At 45.5% G+C, this 17,230-nt stretch overlaps 1 protein-coding gene and 2 long non-coding RNA genes across 5 annotated transcripts in view; 2 read left to right on the plus strand and 1 right to left on the minus strand.

Moving 5' to 3' along the window:
• Window positions 1-59: 59 nt before the first annotated feature.
• The window catches only part of LOC144582576 (uncharacterized), a 124,832-nt gene continuing 107,661 nt past the window's right edge, over window positions 60-17,230 (plus strand). For all 3 annotated transcript variants that reach the window (XR_013535574.1, XR_013535576.1, XR_013535575.1), the window contains exon 1: window positions 60-132. This is a non-coding gene — a long non-coding RNA (uncharacterized LOC144582576). The remainder of the gene's footprint in view (window positions 133-17,230) is intronic.
• On the minus strand, window positions 4,460-9,004 carry SPDYE4 (speedy/RINGO cell cycle regulator family member E4). Its single transcript, XM_078373033.1, is given in 8 exon segments — window positions 4,460-4,595; window positions 5,438-5,541; window positions 5,663-5,752; window positions 5,755-5,897; window positions 7,124-7,207; window positions 8,020-8,274; window positions 8,775-8,794; window positions 8,796-9,004. Coding segments are annotated over 7 exon segments (738 nt in total). The 5' UTR covers window positions 8,882-9,004; the 3' UTR covers window positions 4,460-4,595; window positions 5,438-5,481.
• LOC144582578 (uncharacterized) lies at window positions 13,021-15,007 on the plus strand. The gene is made up of 3 exons (XR_013535581.1): window positions 13,021-13,152; window positions 13,369-13,425; window positions 14,870-15,007. It is a non-coding gene; the product is annotated as an uncharacterized LOC144582578 (long non-coding RNA).

Here is a 17,230-nt window from a genome sequence, read left to right on the forward strand (position 1 = left end):
GCTCCCATTGGTCCTCCCCTTGCTGGGGTCGTGCCCTCTGCGCCTGCTCTTTGCCCTGAGGAACTCTGGGAAGGCGTCAGGCCTGGTTAGATGCTGGTTGCGACGGAGCCCAGGGCCAGGAGGCAGCTTCGGGTGAGTGTGGCTGAAAAGGGGCATCTGGTGGAGGAGGGGCCTTGTGTGGGCGCCCTTCTCCCGGGGCCTCTCTGGGGTTCAGGAGTGGGTGAGGGTGAGGGAGGGGCCGGGCTTTGGCTGGAGAAGAGGAGAGAGTGAAAGGAGGCGCTTAGCGGCGGCAGGGGTGTTGTAGTGCGGAGGCCCCAGGTTAGAAACCACGCCACGCGGGGGATATGCGCCAGGTTTTTATTGTGTGTTTGTTTTGTTGCTTGTTTGCGCCGCCCTCTCCGCTCCTCTCTGTCTGGGACGGGGAGCGGGGTGGGGTGTGGTGGGCTGTGGTGGGTTGAGGTGGGCTAGGGGGCTCAGGCCGGGGCGTGACACGAGAGCCTCAAGCCTGCCCCGCCGCATTGCCGGTCATCTGGCGCCCCCTGCTGGTCGGCCGCCGCGCCCTCCTTCCGAGCCCGGGAGGAAGAGGAGACTTGTTGCGGGTGACGCTGCCCACCCCAGCCCTGCTCCCTTCCCACGCTCCGCCGGAGCCTCCCCTCTAGAGCGGGACATCACACACACCTGTCGCTTCCAGCCAGCCCAATGGGCTCAACATAGAAAGCAGGACATCCTCCACCCCACGCAGTACACACCTACGCCTAAACAAGAGGTGGTTCTCCACCGGAGCCCGGTAGGAAAAGGCCCAGCGGGGCGACGGTAAGACCGCCTAGAACCATTCTAAGCTCCTCGGAAGGGCATGTTTCACTGTTTATCCAGAGGCTGGCACAGTCAATCTGGGGTTCCCCTCCCTTTCTCTGAGGTTGTAGCTCAGTCTCGGGGCTGTGTAATGCCAGCCCTTGGCGGAGGAAGCCATCTGTTTCTGAAATCACCCGTTCTCCCTGAGACATATTCTTGATTGTCCGTGAAATCAGGTGGTCCAGGGCCAGGTTGGTCCATAGTGGTAGCTGCTAAGACATCCTCTGCTCCGGCCCAAGTATCTCCTCCTATCTGGAAGCTCTTTCTGCTGCTTGGTTTGGTGCCTGTCATGGGAGTTTTCATGATCTTGATCCTCACACACCACCATCCCTCTCTGCGCTCCTAGAGGCTTATTCACTATCATCAGAATAGCACAGGAAAGAACTGGCCCCCACGGTTCAATTACTTCTGCCTGGGTCTCTCCCATGACATGAGGAAATTCTGGAAGATTCCATTCAAGTTGAGATTAGAATGTGGACACAGACAAACCATATCCAACCCTAATCTCCAATGTAATGGTACTTGGATACAGAGCCTTTGGGAGGTAATTAGCTCCTAAGAATGGTGCCTTCATGATTCGTGTAGTGCCCTAATAAGAAAAGAGAGAGCTTGCTTTCTCTCCCTTCGCTGTCTGCAGTGTGAGGGAACAATGGGAAGATAGCCTTCTGCAAACCAGCAAGCAGACCCTCAGCAGACACTGCCTCTCTTGGCACCTTGATGTTGGACTTCCCAGCCTCCAGAACTGTGAGAGAGAAATGTTGAAGTTTTCCAGTCTATGAGAATTTGTGAGAGCAGCCCAAACTGACTAAGACACTCACCAACATGGTATATTACCAGTCTCTTAAACTTTGCCAGTCTGATAGGTGAAGTGACTTGTGTATAGAGCCATTTCTTCTTCTGTGTGTCTCCTATTCCTGTTTCATGCCCATTTAAAAAATCAAGTTGCTTTATAGTTTTACTGATCTACAGAAGGTCTTTATGTCCTCTGGAAAGTAATCCTGCATTTTTGATGCTCACTTTTCATCCTGTTCCTTTTGAGTGGGCTGGTTGGACCCTCACTGAATGCAGCCAGGGACAGGAAGGCAACTAAGGCAGCAATCCACAGCAGGCGGACCAAGAGCCAGTCACCCAGGCTAATTCACCAAGTCGGCAGAAGAATTAGCTTTCCCTTATTCTAGGCTTGGGATTCTCTACAAGCAGAAATGGCACTAAACGGGAGGTGGGACAATATTTGGTCTGCTACCCTGTGACTACATCATTGGGAGGTAGATACAACAGACCTGCAGTTCCCAAGAATGTTTTTGTTTGGTTTTTCGAGACAGGGTCTGTCTCTGTTGCCCAGGGTAGAGTGCAGTGGTATGATCATGACTTACGGAGCCTTGACCTCCCAGGCCCAAGCAATCCTCCCTCAGCCTCCCAAAGTGCTGAGATCACATGTGTGAGCCACTCTGTGCCTGGCCATCCCAAGAATGTTTTGAGAGCTCAGGCTCAGTGCAGACTCTTGTTAACAGCCTAAGTTCATCCCATTGTAAGTTCACTCTTGGGCATTGCACAAACGCTTCTCAAATTCCTCCCAAATCTTACTCGCCTTATTTGCATGTGGTTTATGGTATTGGCGACACGAGGAAGGGTTCTAGAATGGAGGCAACCTGTAGCAATAGCTTCACGGTTCCATTTGCTGGAATAGTAATTGCATTCTAGGCTCAGTCATGCTTGTGTTTAAAAATAAGATGTTAGTCTTATGTGTCTGTCAAGCATCTCCTCAGAGTTCATTGACTTCAGTCATTTGATTTCTACTAATGAAACCCAAGATACTTCCTTCCTCTCATAAATTGTTTTACTCTATCGGCCAGACGCAGCAGCTCACACCTGTAATTCTAGCACTTTGGGAGGCCAAGGGGGACGGATCATCTGAGGTTAGGAGTTGGAGACCAGCCTGGCCAACAAGGTGAAATGGTGCCTCTTTTCAAAATAGTGAAATTAGCTGGGTGTGGTGGCAGGTGCCTGTAATCCCAGCTTCTCAGGAGGCCGAGGCAAGAGTATTGATTGAACCTGGGAGGTGGATGTTTCTGAGCCAACATTGAGTTACTGCATTCCAGCCTAGACAATGGAGCAAGACCCCATCTCAAAAAAAAAAAAAAAAAAAAAGGAAAAATGACTCAGCATTATTTTCCAGAGTTAATAAATTTGTTCAGATAACTAAAACCTCATTAAACAAAAATGTTATTGAACAACAAATAAGAAATCCAGACCAGTCTCATCGTAGTCATTGTGAAGGTGAGAAAACTTCATCTATATTGCATTTTCCCAGGCATTGCACTGCACTGTCCTCTTTAAAACACACGGCTCCCGTCCCCCTTTCAAACACATGTCCTCTTTAAAGTAACATACAAACCTTTCAATACAAGGTAAAAAATGCATAGGAATTCTCACAATTCAATGACAAACACTAAACATCAAATAAAAATGTATTTTTATAAGAATTTAGGGTAAATGCCGCCTAGCTAAAAATGTAATAGATATATTATGTAACTATACTAAGTAAACACAGTGCTTCAGCAGCACATATAATAGTAGATAAAAAGATTTAAAAATAAAACATTTAGGATAAAATAATCTCTTGAAAATGAAAACAGAATTCTGTTTATGTGTATATGAAAGGCATAACAGCATTACACAACTTCATAACAGCAGTGTCTTTTCCAAAACACTTGTATCTCTAAACTAGTTAAATACATGTAGTAATAATTCTACACCCATAATTTTCAAAATAATCACATAAACTGTGAAGTGTATATTGGACATGTTTGTATATACGTAAGACATACTAAAAATCACAACTAAATTCTTACAGTTCAGTAACAAACACTAAACAGAAAATAAGAATGTCTGTCTAAAAGGATGTAGAAGAACTCCCACCTAGCTATAAATAAATGGATGAGTTAGGTCAGTACCATAGATAACAAGAGTGCTCGCTTTGCGAGCACATATGATAATAGATAAAATGATGGAAAGATAAAAGATTTAGGATCAAAATAATTTTTTCTCAAAAATGAAAACTGAATTATATTTATGTGTATATAACAACTGTAACAACCATCACAAAACTATAGGAACAGCATGCTTTCAATACTACAAAATTCAAAACTATACTAAATAAATGTAATTCTATGGCCAACATAGTCAAAATAAACCAATAAAATGTATAATATATATTAAAATATCTCTTTAAAATTTCAAATGATTTAAAATAAACATAGTTGTAATTCTATGGCCAACATTTGGAAAATAAACCAATAAAATGTGCAGTATATATTAAACTATCTCTTAAAATCCTATGGCAGTAATTTCATATTTTACAAAGAATTCTGTGAGAATCAGAGACGTGCGTTGTGCCTTCCAATGCTCCTGGAATGTGGCAGCCAAGTCCATAGGAAACGGGCCCTCCAGCTTCCAGCCCAGGGGAGGTTGGGATTCAGCAATGAGAAATGGGAGGTGGTGCCGCAGGAAGGGGTGGAACCAGAAACACCCCTGGTTTCTCATGTTCCTCCACTGACTCCAGGAACTACCCCTGGCTCCAGGGAGGAAAACCTGGTCACTCGGTTCTGCTCCTTCTAGAAGAGTCCAGGTTCTTTTAGATGATCAGCACAGGAAACTCTTCTCTTCCTTCCTGGTGTCTTTGGTGTTGCTGGTGTCGGATAAACTTCCTGCTGAAAATACCCATCTCCCCTGGGCCCAGTGGTCTGGAAGTGAGAGAGAGGATGTCACATTTGAAGGAGGCAGATCTCTAGACTGGAAGGTTATTTGCATCCCATGTCAGTCCTAAGTAGAGTTCAGCGCAATGTATAAATGCTATTTTATTTCTGACCCTTCATTTTAAACCCTGACTCTGAACCATCAGTTTTGATTCTGATAGTCACACTTTGGTGACCTTGACTCAAAAAAATCACTGAATACGCCCAGAGTCACCCCCAGTGATCTGCTCCATAGCAAGGACTTCAAGGGAGTGAGCCCAGGGAGTAGAGCACCCTGGGAGAACATGGCTTTGGACTTCATCACACTTGGGGCCTTCCATGTTGTTAAGATCTAAACTTGGAACCATGCTACACCCATGTCTAACATGACAACATCATGAACCACCAGACTGGATTCCTAACCCTGAATCTTAATCTCTCCTGTTGAAGTCTAATGCTTAGTCCTAAATGCGGTTAGCTGCACAAGATGTAAACCAAATCTTCAGGGAATCCTTTTCCCAAATCCGTAACTCAAGTGTGTCCATCCTAAGGAACCTTCCTAAACCTACGTAGTATCCTCATTTTTGAGACCGAGTGTCACTCTGTGGCCCTGGCTGGAGTGCAGTGGCAGAATCACAGCTCACTGCAGCCCCGACCTCCCGGGCTCTGCTGTTCCCTCCACCTCAGCCTCCTGAGTGATGGGGACTAGAGGTGCCCTCCACGACGCCCAGCTAATTTTTGTATGTTTTGTAGAGATGGGGTCTCGCCATGTTGACCAAGTTTGAAGCTGGATCAAGCAATTGGGATCCTTGGATTTTCTTTAGCTTTTACTCTGGAGGATTCAGACGTACCTTCTCTCAGGCTGATGACCTCAGGCCTCCATGTACCCGGAGCTCTAGGAAATGAGGGTGTGATCTCGGGCCCAAACCCAGTGCTCTGGGTCATAAGCCTGGATCTGGAAAAACACATACCACTTGAGAAGCCTGGGACTCCGCAGGAAGACCCCACCCTGCCCTCCTCCAGCCTCCGATCCAGCCCATCTCTCCTCACCCCCACCTCCTTATGGCCCCACCTACCTCCTCCATCTCCTCTGGGGAAACCCACGTCCTCCAGAGCATGGAACAGAGGAACTGGTATCGAAGCTTATGGAACAAGGGTCTCTGAGAGAGTGGTCCTTCCTGTAGAGGAAGGAAAAAATGTCTTGTTTGGGGGCCTGGTTGTTCTCCTCCATGTCACTGGCCAGGTAGCTGGGGAGAGAAATCGGGTTGCTGCTCAGGGCCACCCCCAGGAGGGAGCCCCGCCTGAAGTCAGCTTCCCAGAGAGGAAGGCAGGGGACTGTCCTCAGCTCAGCAACCACACCTGCTCTGCCTTCCTCAGCAGGCCTCGCTGGACAGAGACCTGCTGAAGGGTGCCTCTCACACCTTCAGGAAGGAGACACTCCAAGTGGTGGCTGGGATTGGTGGTTCTAGCCTGGAATCCCAGCAATTTGGGAGTCCAGACAGGAGGATCAGTGGAGGCCAGGAGTTAGAGACCAGTCTGGGTAATATAGCAAGACCCCCTCTTAATTTAAAACCAACCCAAGTCTTACCCTAAGCATGTGTCCTGTCATTCTTACACAAGACAGGTGACACCACCTCATCCTATTCCCCACCCCTGTTCCTCCCCACACCCCCTTTCTTGTTATGTTTGCATATACCTGTCTCCCCCTCCATCCTAAGGGCCCCAAGGATGGGAAGTGACTGGTTTGTTTCTGTTAATCATCTCTCCCCTACCAAATGCACAATATAGGGCTTTGTTTGTCTTGCTGCATTAATTCAACAAGCATTGCTGTGACCTCTCTCTTCCCATCCTCCATATCCCCTGGCACATAAGATATACATTACATTGTTTTGTGGAATACATGAATAGATGAATGAATGAAGGAGAGAAGGAGAGGTTTATCTTATACCTAAATGCTATATGAATTATTACATAGAGTCAATATAACATGAAGACTTGGAAAATGAAAAGAGTTGTGTTGAGTGTTTTAGGAATACTTTGATATTTTGGCTGATTGGGAGGCTCATATGTATGTAATACCAGCACATTGAGAGGCTGAGGTCCCCAAGTTCTGAGAGGATAGGGGTCATGTGTTTCACTACTGTGATCTGGGGCTTGCATCCCAAAGGACCCTGAACAGAGGTAGTGGCCACTCATTCACTATGCAAGAAGCCTGCAGAGCCCTAAGGAAGATGCTGACAGATTATAAAAAGAGCACAAATAGCTGGGAGTGGTGGCTCATGCCTTGAGTCCCAGCTATTGAAGAAGCTGAGTTGGGAGGATTGCTTGAGCCCAGGAGGTTGAGGGTGAAATGAGCTATGAGTGCACCACTGCGCTCCAACCTGGGCAACAGATCAAGATCCTGTCTCCAAAAAAAAAAAATCAGAACTTGGGCATCTAATACAATGGGAGCAGTAGGTGGGAGATGGTAGAGGGAGAGAGGAGATGATGAGTTTACAAGCTGCACCCTCCCCCAGGCCGTGTGTTAGAGCAGGAACACAGTGGAGTGGAGAACAACCTTACCTTGTCGGAAACCCTCAGATCTTTGTCCCAGGCCAGGAATTTTCGAATGACAGGATCCTCTGTGAAAAGAGAGCTTGTGTTAGGGTGAGAAGCTGAACAGTTGTCCTGGGAGCCACAGAGGAGAACTGTGCCTCCCTTGGGGAAGTCTCAAAATTGTGGCCAAGCGTTAGGTGGATGGGAGAGGAGAGAAGGACTCTCACTGGGCAAGGAGGGAGGCTGCTGCTCTGAGACTCCCCTGAGGAAAGGCTAAAGGAGGCCCTGGGTGTCAGAATCTATAGGATGAGGAGCTGTGATAAGCCATGATGTCCTCCCATGAGACACAAAGGGACCACTGCAGAAGTGATCATGGAATTCCCATCTTTGCTTCGGGAGACAGTCACAGCAGGCTGTGCCCATGGCCTTGTCATCCCCTTCTATGGATGGACACACTTAGGTTTAGAAAGTCAGCACGAGACCTAGAGTTTCAGAGGGTACAGCTAAAACCAAGCTGGTTTTCTTTCATTTTGTTAAAAAAATTTTTTGTGATAGGTTCTTTCCCTGTCAACCAGGCTGGAGTGCAGTGGTGCAGTCACAGCTCATTGAGCCTTCAAATGACTGAGTTCAAGAGATCCTGCTGCCTTAACCTCCCTAAGTACTGGGACCTCAGGCATGAGCCACTGCACCTGGCCTGAAACCAAGCTTCCTCATTTCAAGTGCAGTCCTTTTTTAAGACTAGCCTCATCCTCTACCATCTCCTAGGCCTCCTCGTCCCGCATGGAGGGCTCACCCACCAGGAGAACACATTCTTCTTATTGAAAAAGTGTGATTATTGGAAATTTTCCATTTTTTAAAATGAACCCAAATGGAGATGCTCTCAGGGGTGTCCTCCTACCCAGCAGCCTGTTGAAGGCCTGGTGGTGCTCAGGGAGCATGGAGGACACTCGCTTTCTCTTCAGCCTCATCTTGAGTCCATCTTCAGACAAGGTCTCCACCACCCAGGTGTCCTTGGGCTCAGGGCTGCGCTCCAAGTTCAGCTCCTCCTCCGTCTCCTCCTTGGATTCGTCTGACCATTCCGATTCGTCTGACAATTCCCTCCTCCTTTTGATGCCAAGGGATTGAGGCCAGGGGCTGGGATCTACCCAGGGGACTGAGGAAGAAACCAGGCCATGGTGTAATGTTTCTGCAAGTGATCACCTGAGACCCCACCCTAAAGCCACATACTACTCTTCTATCCTCCCCTGCCTTACTGTCTCTAGGCTTCTCCAAACCGTGTTTCCACTTTCCCCTTTGCTGATCCCCATCTGCCTCTCCCCCACCTCCCCATTCTTCCACCTCTCTGTCCTCAAAAGGTTTCCTCATCACAGATAAGAACTTTCAATTGGAGAAGAATGGAAACCTTCACTTGAGCTCTTCCTTCTCCCCTGTCATCTTTTGAGTGCATCTCCTGACCCCCGTTATTGTTCCAGGTTTTCCTTCCATGTGGCCAAGCTGAGCCCCACTCCCTGCACCCTCCTTCCCTGATCCCTGGCTTTCCGAGTCCCTCGTTTCTTTCACACACACCCTACTCAGGTGCTCCTTCCCAATCACTGGGCCTGTCCGTCTTCTGAGTCAATCCTTTCCCATCACTTCTCCCTGCAGTCACCTCACCTGATGGTCCTGGCACTTCCATCCACCACCACCTGGGGGGATGGCACCGTTGTGCTAAGCTGGGGGCTCTGCTCCTCAAACGGGGGGTGCACTTGACCACTGGCCATGATCTCTCCCAAAGACTTTGTTTCTGTCCACACAACCTAGTCTCTGTTCTGTCCAAAGCTGCCTTACCGACCCCATTAGGACCCTGAAGAGTGTGTTTGTCTTCTAGAGGCTCAGGAGAAGTCAAGAGTAAAGAACAGCTTTCAGAAGATGCTGTTATCCACCTGAGTTCCCAGGTGCCCAGAGTTCGGTCTGTCCAATCAGGAAGGTTGGAATCTCTGATGTCATTGGCCATTCCAACCTGGCAACCCGTTTGAAGAAAAACACATGTAACTGCCATTCTGATCTCTTCTCTTTGAGATCTGGGGTGAAGGGTATCTCCTGGTAATGCTGCAACCTGAGCATTGTCCAAAAGCATTCTCAGGGTCTCCCCATTCCTCTTTTCCCTGTCTCAGCGGTGGCTGTGTCCTCTCTACTCTCAACTGGAGGGGTGTTGGGCTCTCCCTGCTCTTCCTTCCCATTTCACAGTCCAGCCTGGTAAGAGAGGGTGGAAGGTGGCAAGGATATTTAAGGTAAGCAGAATGATGAGACCTTCCAAGAGTGAGATTATCATGTCCAAGAGATCCTGGGTACTTTGACTTGTTGAATGAAACCGTTACATCAAAGCACTCAGTTTGGCAAAGCTTTTTTGCTGAATGTGTACAGGTATTCACTGTCCTTGTTCCTATACTAGGGGAACACACATCCTTTACTCTGAGGCATCTTTGAGTCCAAGAGACACTTTGAGGACTGAAAATCATAGGAAACTGTCAGTGGGTTCACACATATTTCCAACGGTGTCCACAGTTTTAGTCCATCCATGAATCACCTAAAGCCTGCCCTTCCAGTTCAGCTAAGGACTCTGGTCTATATATCAACAGTTACAATATTATAAATGTCACTTGACCCAGACATTTTCCTACCATTTATATATTCTGTGAATTAAATATCCTTTGTAGTAAAAGACTAAGTAGAAAAATCTCAGCAAGGCCCAGGTGCTCTCGCTTATAATCTCAGCCCTTTGGGAGGCGGAGGCAGGAGCATCACTTGTGGTTAGGAGCTCAAGATTAGTCAGGGCAACATAGCAAGACCTCATCTCTACAAAATATCAACAAAGTAATCAGTAATCATGGCAGACCCCTGAGGTCCCACCTATCTGGGAGTCTGAGGCAGGAGGATCCCTTAAGTCCTGGTGTTTGAGGCTGCAGTGAGCTATGATTGCACCACTGCACACTAGCCTGGATGACAGAGTAAGACACAGTCTCAAAAATATCTTTTTAGTAAAAAATAAAATATAAGAGCTGAATTCCGCCTCAGATACCATCCAAAGAACTCGTGAGTTCTGGCACAGCTTCCTAATTGGTCCTGGTCTCTGAGGAGTCTCTCGCTGATGGGAAAGGCAGAACTGAATGAGGAAGCAGATCCCGTCTCTGTGGAAGTCCAATAGTTAGGAATCTCTCCTCTTGTTGAACTGAGCTGGCATTTGCATTCATGATGATTTCAACCATCAGAGCTGGTTGGATCCTTCTGTAACAAAATAGAAAACACTTTCTCTCCTATTTAACAGGCTTTCAAATGTTAGAAGATCAATATTCTGTTGTCATTGGAGTTTCTCCTCTGTACCAGGAAAAGTTCTGATGAATCGCTCTTCAAGCCAGTTTGCATATTCCTCTGTGTTCTAGGTGCCTTCTGTAGACAGGCTACCATCAGGCAGTACCCATCTTCAATTATGTCGACACATTGTCCAAAAACAGCCCTGGTTTTATCTCATATATGTTCAGGGAAAAGCAAAACTATCACTTCTCCCCTTTGCTTTTTCTCCAATAGTGCAGTTTAATACAACACTGGCTGTAGGTATGCACCAAAAATATCATTAAAGTGAAAGAGCAGGGCTTGACTGGCTGGGCATGGTGGCTCATGCCTGTCGTCCCTACATTTTCGGAGGCCAAGGCTGGGGAGTCACTGGAACCCAGGAGTTGGAGACCAGCCTGGGTAACTCAGTGAGAATCCTTCCCTACAAAAAATTTTAAAATTAGGCTAGTGTGGTGGCATACACCTGTAGTCCCAGTTAGTTTGGAGGCTGAGTTTGGAGGATCGCTTGAGTCTAAGAGTTCCAGGCTGCAATGAGCCCCTGTACTCCTGCCTGGGTGACCAATTCAGACCCCCAAATCCCAGCAAAGTAATTAAAAAAGGAAACAAGGAAGACAAGAGAAGTACTTTGCAAATACCAGCCTTTCTGACTAAGGTTCTCAACTAGGAAGATTAAGATACAGATGCCAGGACCCAGCCGCATAGATTCTAATTCAAAAGGAATGAGGTGGGGGCTGATTTAACATCGTCACTGGAGTCCATTCAGTTTTGGAAGTCTCTGGGTGGGGCAGTGCAATAGATTTTCCAAAGAAAGCAAAATCACTAGCCAGTGAAATGAGAAAGAGTTTTTGAGGGGGGTAAATAAGACCTGGGCCCCACATGGGAGGACTGTGACCAGGCTTCGTATCCTTGGCTCAGTGCAACCTTCTGCACTAGTCTCCAATCCCGCTGTGTGCTTGTCCAGAATCTCCCTACCATTGGCTCACACCTTTAATTCCAGCACTTTGGGAGGCCGAGGCGGGCAGATCATGAGATCAAGAGATAGAGACCATCCTGGCCAATATAGTGAAACCCTGTTCTACTAAAGATACAAAAAAATTAGCTGGGCATAGTGGCGCATGCCTGTGATCGCAGCTACTCAGGAGGCTGAGGCAGGAGAATTGTTCGAGCCCGGGAGGCAGAGGTTGCAGTGAGTGGAGGTCGCGCCACTGCATTTCAGCCTGGCGCCTGGGGACGGAATGAGACTCTGTCTCAAAAAAAAAAAAAAAAAAAAAAAGGAAAAGAATTATCACAAAACAAGAATGAGAGGGACTATCCACTGCTAGATACCAAAATGTGTTCTAAGATGAAAGTGTTGAAACGGTATGTTGCTAGTGTCACTCCAGGAAAACATCCTCAAATGCTCTGGGCAAGTAACTTGCTCTAAGATAGGCCTGACTTTGTCTGCTGCCTAAAGGTATGAAAAGTCACAATTTTAAAAGGCACTTCGACCAAAAGCAAAACAAGACCAAACACACATCTGAAGGTCTGAAATGGGGTACGGGGCCCTGGTTTACTATCCTTGATACAATAAACACAATAAATAGCTCAGGATAAACCTGAGTTTCTATAGGAATGCATTATATGCTATTACGGCATATTTCCATGGTGAAAATGTAGATCATGCAACAAATGGTACTAGGACAACTAACTAATTATTTGGAAAAAAGAAAGATAAAAACAAATTCTCGATGGAATTAAATGTGAAATTAAATGTTCAATGTGAAAATTCATCATGTAGTAGGATATCCAATGGAAATATTTCCCTGTTTTTTCTTTGGCCACTGGTGAGAGAGCCTTCATCTCAGAAGTCACAAGGCTCACAAGTCATATCTGAGTCTCTGAAGAGTTTACAAGCCTAATGTACGAGTTTAAATTCCAATTCAAAGTGTAGCGTCTTCCTTTTTCTGCATCCTCACTGCTGGGAACTAAATATGCCCCCCCACCAAATTCATATGTTGAAACTGTATATTAGTCTGTTTTCATGCTGCTGATAAAGACATACCCAAGACTGGGAAGAAAAAGAGGCTGAATTGGACTTACAGTTCCACATGGCTGGGAGGCCTCACAATCATGGTGGGAGGTGAAAAGCACATTTTACATGGCGATGGCAAGAGAAAATGAAAGAGAAGCAAAAGTGGAAACGCCTGATAAACCCTTCAGATCTCCTGAGACTTATTCACTATCATGAGAATAGCACAGGACAGACCAGCCCCCCCATAAGTCAATTACCTCTGCCTGTATCCCTCCCACAAGACATGGGAATTTTGGGAGATACAATTCAAGTTGAAATTAGAATGGGGACACAGACAAACCCTATCAAACCCTAATCTCTAATGTAATGGTACTTGGATATAGAGCCTTTATGAGGTAATTAGCTTCTAAGGGTGGTGCCCTCACAATGGGTTTAGTGCTCTTATAATAAAACAAGAGCTTTCAGTGAGAATGTGTGTTTTAAGATGTGTGTTTGCTCTCTGCCATGTGAGGGAACAATGGGAAGACAGCCATCTGCAAACCAGCAAACAGACCCTCAGCAGACACTGCCTCTCTTGGCAGTGTCTTGGACTTCCCAGCCTCCAGAACTGTGAGAGAGAAATGTTTAAGTTTCCCAGTCTATGAGAATTTGTGAGAGCAGCCCAAACTGACTAAGACACTCACCAACATGGTATGTTACCAGTCTCTTAAAATGTGCCAGTCTGATAGGTGAAGTGACTCGTGTATAGAGCCATTTCTTCTTGTGTGTCTCCTGTTCATGTTTGATGCACATTTTCAAAATAAAGTTGCTTTGCATTTTTATTGATTTATAGAAGGTCTTTATGTGTTCTCAAAAGTAATCCTGTGTTTCTTTTGAATGGATTGGTTGGACCCTCACTGGATGCAGCAAGGGACAGGGAAGGATATCAGTGCAGCAATCCATGGCGGACTGACCGATAGTGAGGTACCCAGGCTGATTCACCAAGTCAGCAGAATTAGCTTTCCCTTCTTCTAGGCTTGGGATTCTCTAAAAGCAGAGAGGTACTAATCAGGAGAGGTGGGGCAATAATTGTTCTGTTTACCCTGAAGTCTACATCATGGGGAGGTAGATACAACAGATCTGCAGTCCCCAGTAATTTTTTTTTTTGAGACAGGGTCTTTCTGTGCTGCCCAGGCTGGAGTGCAGTGGTATGATTACAGCTCATGCAGCCTTGACCTCCCAGGTCTGAACAATCCTCCCACCTCAGCCTCTTTTGTAGCTGGGACTAGAGGTGTGCACCACCCCACCTGACTACATTTTGTATTTTTATAGAGGTGTGGTTTCACCGGTTGCCTATGCTGGTCTTGAACTTCTGGGCTTAAATCATCTGCTCACCTGGGCCTCCCAAAGTTCTAAGATCACAGGCATGATCCACTGTGCCTGACTATCCCTAGAATGTCTTGAGTGCTCAGGCTCAGTGCAGACTCTTGGTAACCTAAGTTCATCCCATTATAAGTTCACTGTTGCACAAAAGCTTCTCAGATTCCTCCCATATCTTACCTGCCTCATTTGCCAGGTGGTTTATGATATTAGTGACAGAAGGAAGGGTCCTTCAATGGAGGCAACCTGTAACAGTACCTGCATGGTTCCATTTGCTGGAATACTAATGGTGTTCTAGGCTCAGCCATGCTCGTGGTTACACAAACATCAACACTTTGCAACCTCCTCCTCCTTATCTTGTGTGTCTGTCAGGTGTGTTCATTGACTTCAGTTATTTGATTTCTATTAACCAAACCTAGGATACTTCCCCCTTCTTGTCAGTCATTTTACTGTATTGCCTGGACATAGTGGTTCATGCCTGTAATCCAAGCACTTTGGGAAGCCAAGGCTGGTGGATAACCTGAGGTCGGGAGTTTGAGACCAGTCTGGCCAACACGGTGAAAGCCTGTCTCTACTAAAAATACAACAAAATTAGCTGGGTATGGTGGGGTGTGCCTGTAATCCCAGCTACTTGGAAGGCTGAGGCCAGAGAATCTCCTGAACCTCAGAGGCGGAGGTTGCAGTGAGCCAATATCACGCCACCATACTCCAGCCTGGGCGACAGAGACTCTGTCTCAAAAGAAAAATTTACTATATGATTAATAATGCCCAACATATATATGCAGATATTTTCTGCCAGCTTGTTGTTTGTCTTTTAATTTTATGGTGTCTTTTTTCATAGAAATGTAAAATATTTACCCAGCTGAATCCGTTGATCATTCTTTTTATCTTCCCGAGTTTTATGTTTTTATCAAGTCTTCTGAACTCAAAATTATAAATATATTGACATTTAGAATTGTATTTTTAAATGTTTATTTCTAATTGTAGTAAAATATACAGAACAACAAATTTGCCATGTTAACGCTTTTTTTTTTTTTTTTTTTTTGAGATGGAGCCTCCCTCTGTCATCCAGGCTGGAGTGCAGTGACGTGATCTTGGCTCACTGCAACCTCTGCCTCCCGGGTTCAAGCAATTCTCCTACCTCAGCCTCCTGAGTTGCTGGAACTACAGGTGCACGCCACCATGCCCAGCTAATTTTTATATTTTTAGTAGAAACAGTGTTTCTCTATGTTGGTCAGGATGATCTTGATCTCCTGACCTCGTGATCCACCCGCTTTGGACTTCCAAAGTGGTGGGATTACAGGTGTCAGCCATCACACCCAGTCCATCTTAAGCATTTTTAAGTGGACTGTTCAGTATTGTTAAGTATTATTCACCCTGTCATACCACCAATCTTTAGAACATTTTCATCTTGTAAAACTGAAATTCCATGCCCTCTAATCAATAACTTTCCATTTTGCTCTTCCCCGAGCCTCTGACAACCACCTTTCTACTTTGTGTTTCTATATGAATTTGATTAGGTACTTCACATAAATGAAATCATACAGAATTTGTCTTTTTGTGACTTTTATTTCATTTAGCATAATGTTTTCAAGGCTCATCCATGGGGTAGCATGTGTCAGAATTAACTTCCTTTTAAAGCCTGAATAGTATCCCCTTATATTAATACTTTATTTTGTTTATCTGTTTATCCACTGATGGACATTTGGGTTGAGTCCACCTTTTGGCTATTGCAAACAATGCTGCTATGAATATGGGTGTTCAAATATTTCTTTGAGACTCAGCTTCAGTTTTTCAGAGTATATATATTTAGAAGTGGAATTGCAAGATCATATGGTAATTCTATTTTTAATTTGTTGAAGAAATCATACTGTTTTCCACAGTGGCTACACCATGTTACATTCTCACCAACAGTGCACAAAGGATCTAGTTTCTCCACATTCTCGCCAACTCTTATTTCTGGGTTTTTTTTTTTTTTTTTTTTTGTATAGTAGCCATCCTGATGGATGCAAGGTGATATCTGTGTAAAATTATGTTATTTTTGAGTTACAAAGGTAATAAGTGACTACATTCTCATTATACATCATTTGAACAATAGAAATACATCTGGAGCCTTATTTGTCCACCACTGAATCCCATTCCGAGAGGTGACCGTGCATTCAATACATGTTTGTGTCAAGTATCTGTGATGGGCCTGATGCTCTTCTGGGCTGGGAACACAGCATTGAACAACACAAGTTCCCCACCATTATGGCAAGTGGGAGGAGGAAACAAGCAATGAACAGACACACTGGTGACTACATCTGGGATGTTATCTTCAGGGCACTGCCCTTACAATCATCATGAATGATCATGGGTGGGGAGGTGTGGGGAGTTGAGACAGTGCCCACAAACACAAGTACCTCCCATAAAACCTTCTCACTGGGTTGTTGATCCTTCAGGCCTGTGGGCACAGGGTCCAGGCTCTGTGAGCTTCTTGAGAGCCTATACCAATGTTTCAAGCTGGAAAATAATTACTGGTTCTAAAATGCAAAAAGGAAGTCACAAAATAAAGAATACATGTTTAATTAGATGCTTACAAACGTTAACACACTAACTTCATGAACTGCTAACTTTAGCATTCATACAGCATTTCACACATTTGAAAGTAATCTGTGGATTTAATTTCCTCACTTCTCAAGAATTCTCAATTATGCACAGATTTTGGGGGAAAAAGTGAAGCAAATTGTGAATTAAATGAGTTACTCAGACAAATAATTTCAAAAACAAAATTAGAAAAATCTTTTTGCCTTTTTTTCCTCCCAAATTATTTTTAATGTCGATGGAAGTGAATGTTAATCTGCTTGCAATGGCAGCGTTTAGGGCTTAGTTAAGTTTGGTGCAGGGTTGGGTTGTCTAAAGATGGCCCCAGTGGGTTTTTCATTAATACAACTGTGCAAGGCCGGGAACCGTTGCCTCCCTGGACCCAACCATCTTTTCATGGAATGATTGTATGATTCCATTTTGGCAGTTTGCTGAGGCTGAGGAAGAGGGCACCCTCAGAAGCAGTTTCCGGGGCCACTCTCAGGGAAAGGATGAGGCAGAACACTGGTTGTGCCCATCTCACTGGCCAGTCATGGCTAAGTCTGGTCTTGGAGACCGGCCCCAAACCTCAGCCTGCTCTGTGGCTTGTTCCTGACATGTTAAATGGTCTCCTGTTCTGTTTTCATGACCAATTTCCCAATGCTGGCATTACTGAGAAGAGAACTCCCACTAGTCCAAGCTAACAGCTCTGCTAGGCAGTAGCTGAAATAATGCCTTTCCTTCTGACCTCAGATGTTCTGGAAATGTGGCTCTCTGCCTTCACCAGGAAGTTGACTAATGCTGTATGTCCACATATGGAAGTGACTGCTAGTGACCTCTTCACTTA

Source organism: Callithrix jacchus, chromosome 5 (assembly GCF_049354715.1).
Source record: "Callithrix jacchus isolate 240 chromosome 5, calJac240_pri, whole genome shotgun sequence".
Classification (NCBI taxonomy): domain Eukaryota; kingdom Metazoa; phylum Chordata; class Mammalia; order Primates; family Cebidae; genus Callithrix; species Callithrix jacchus.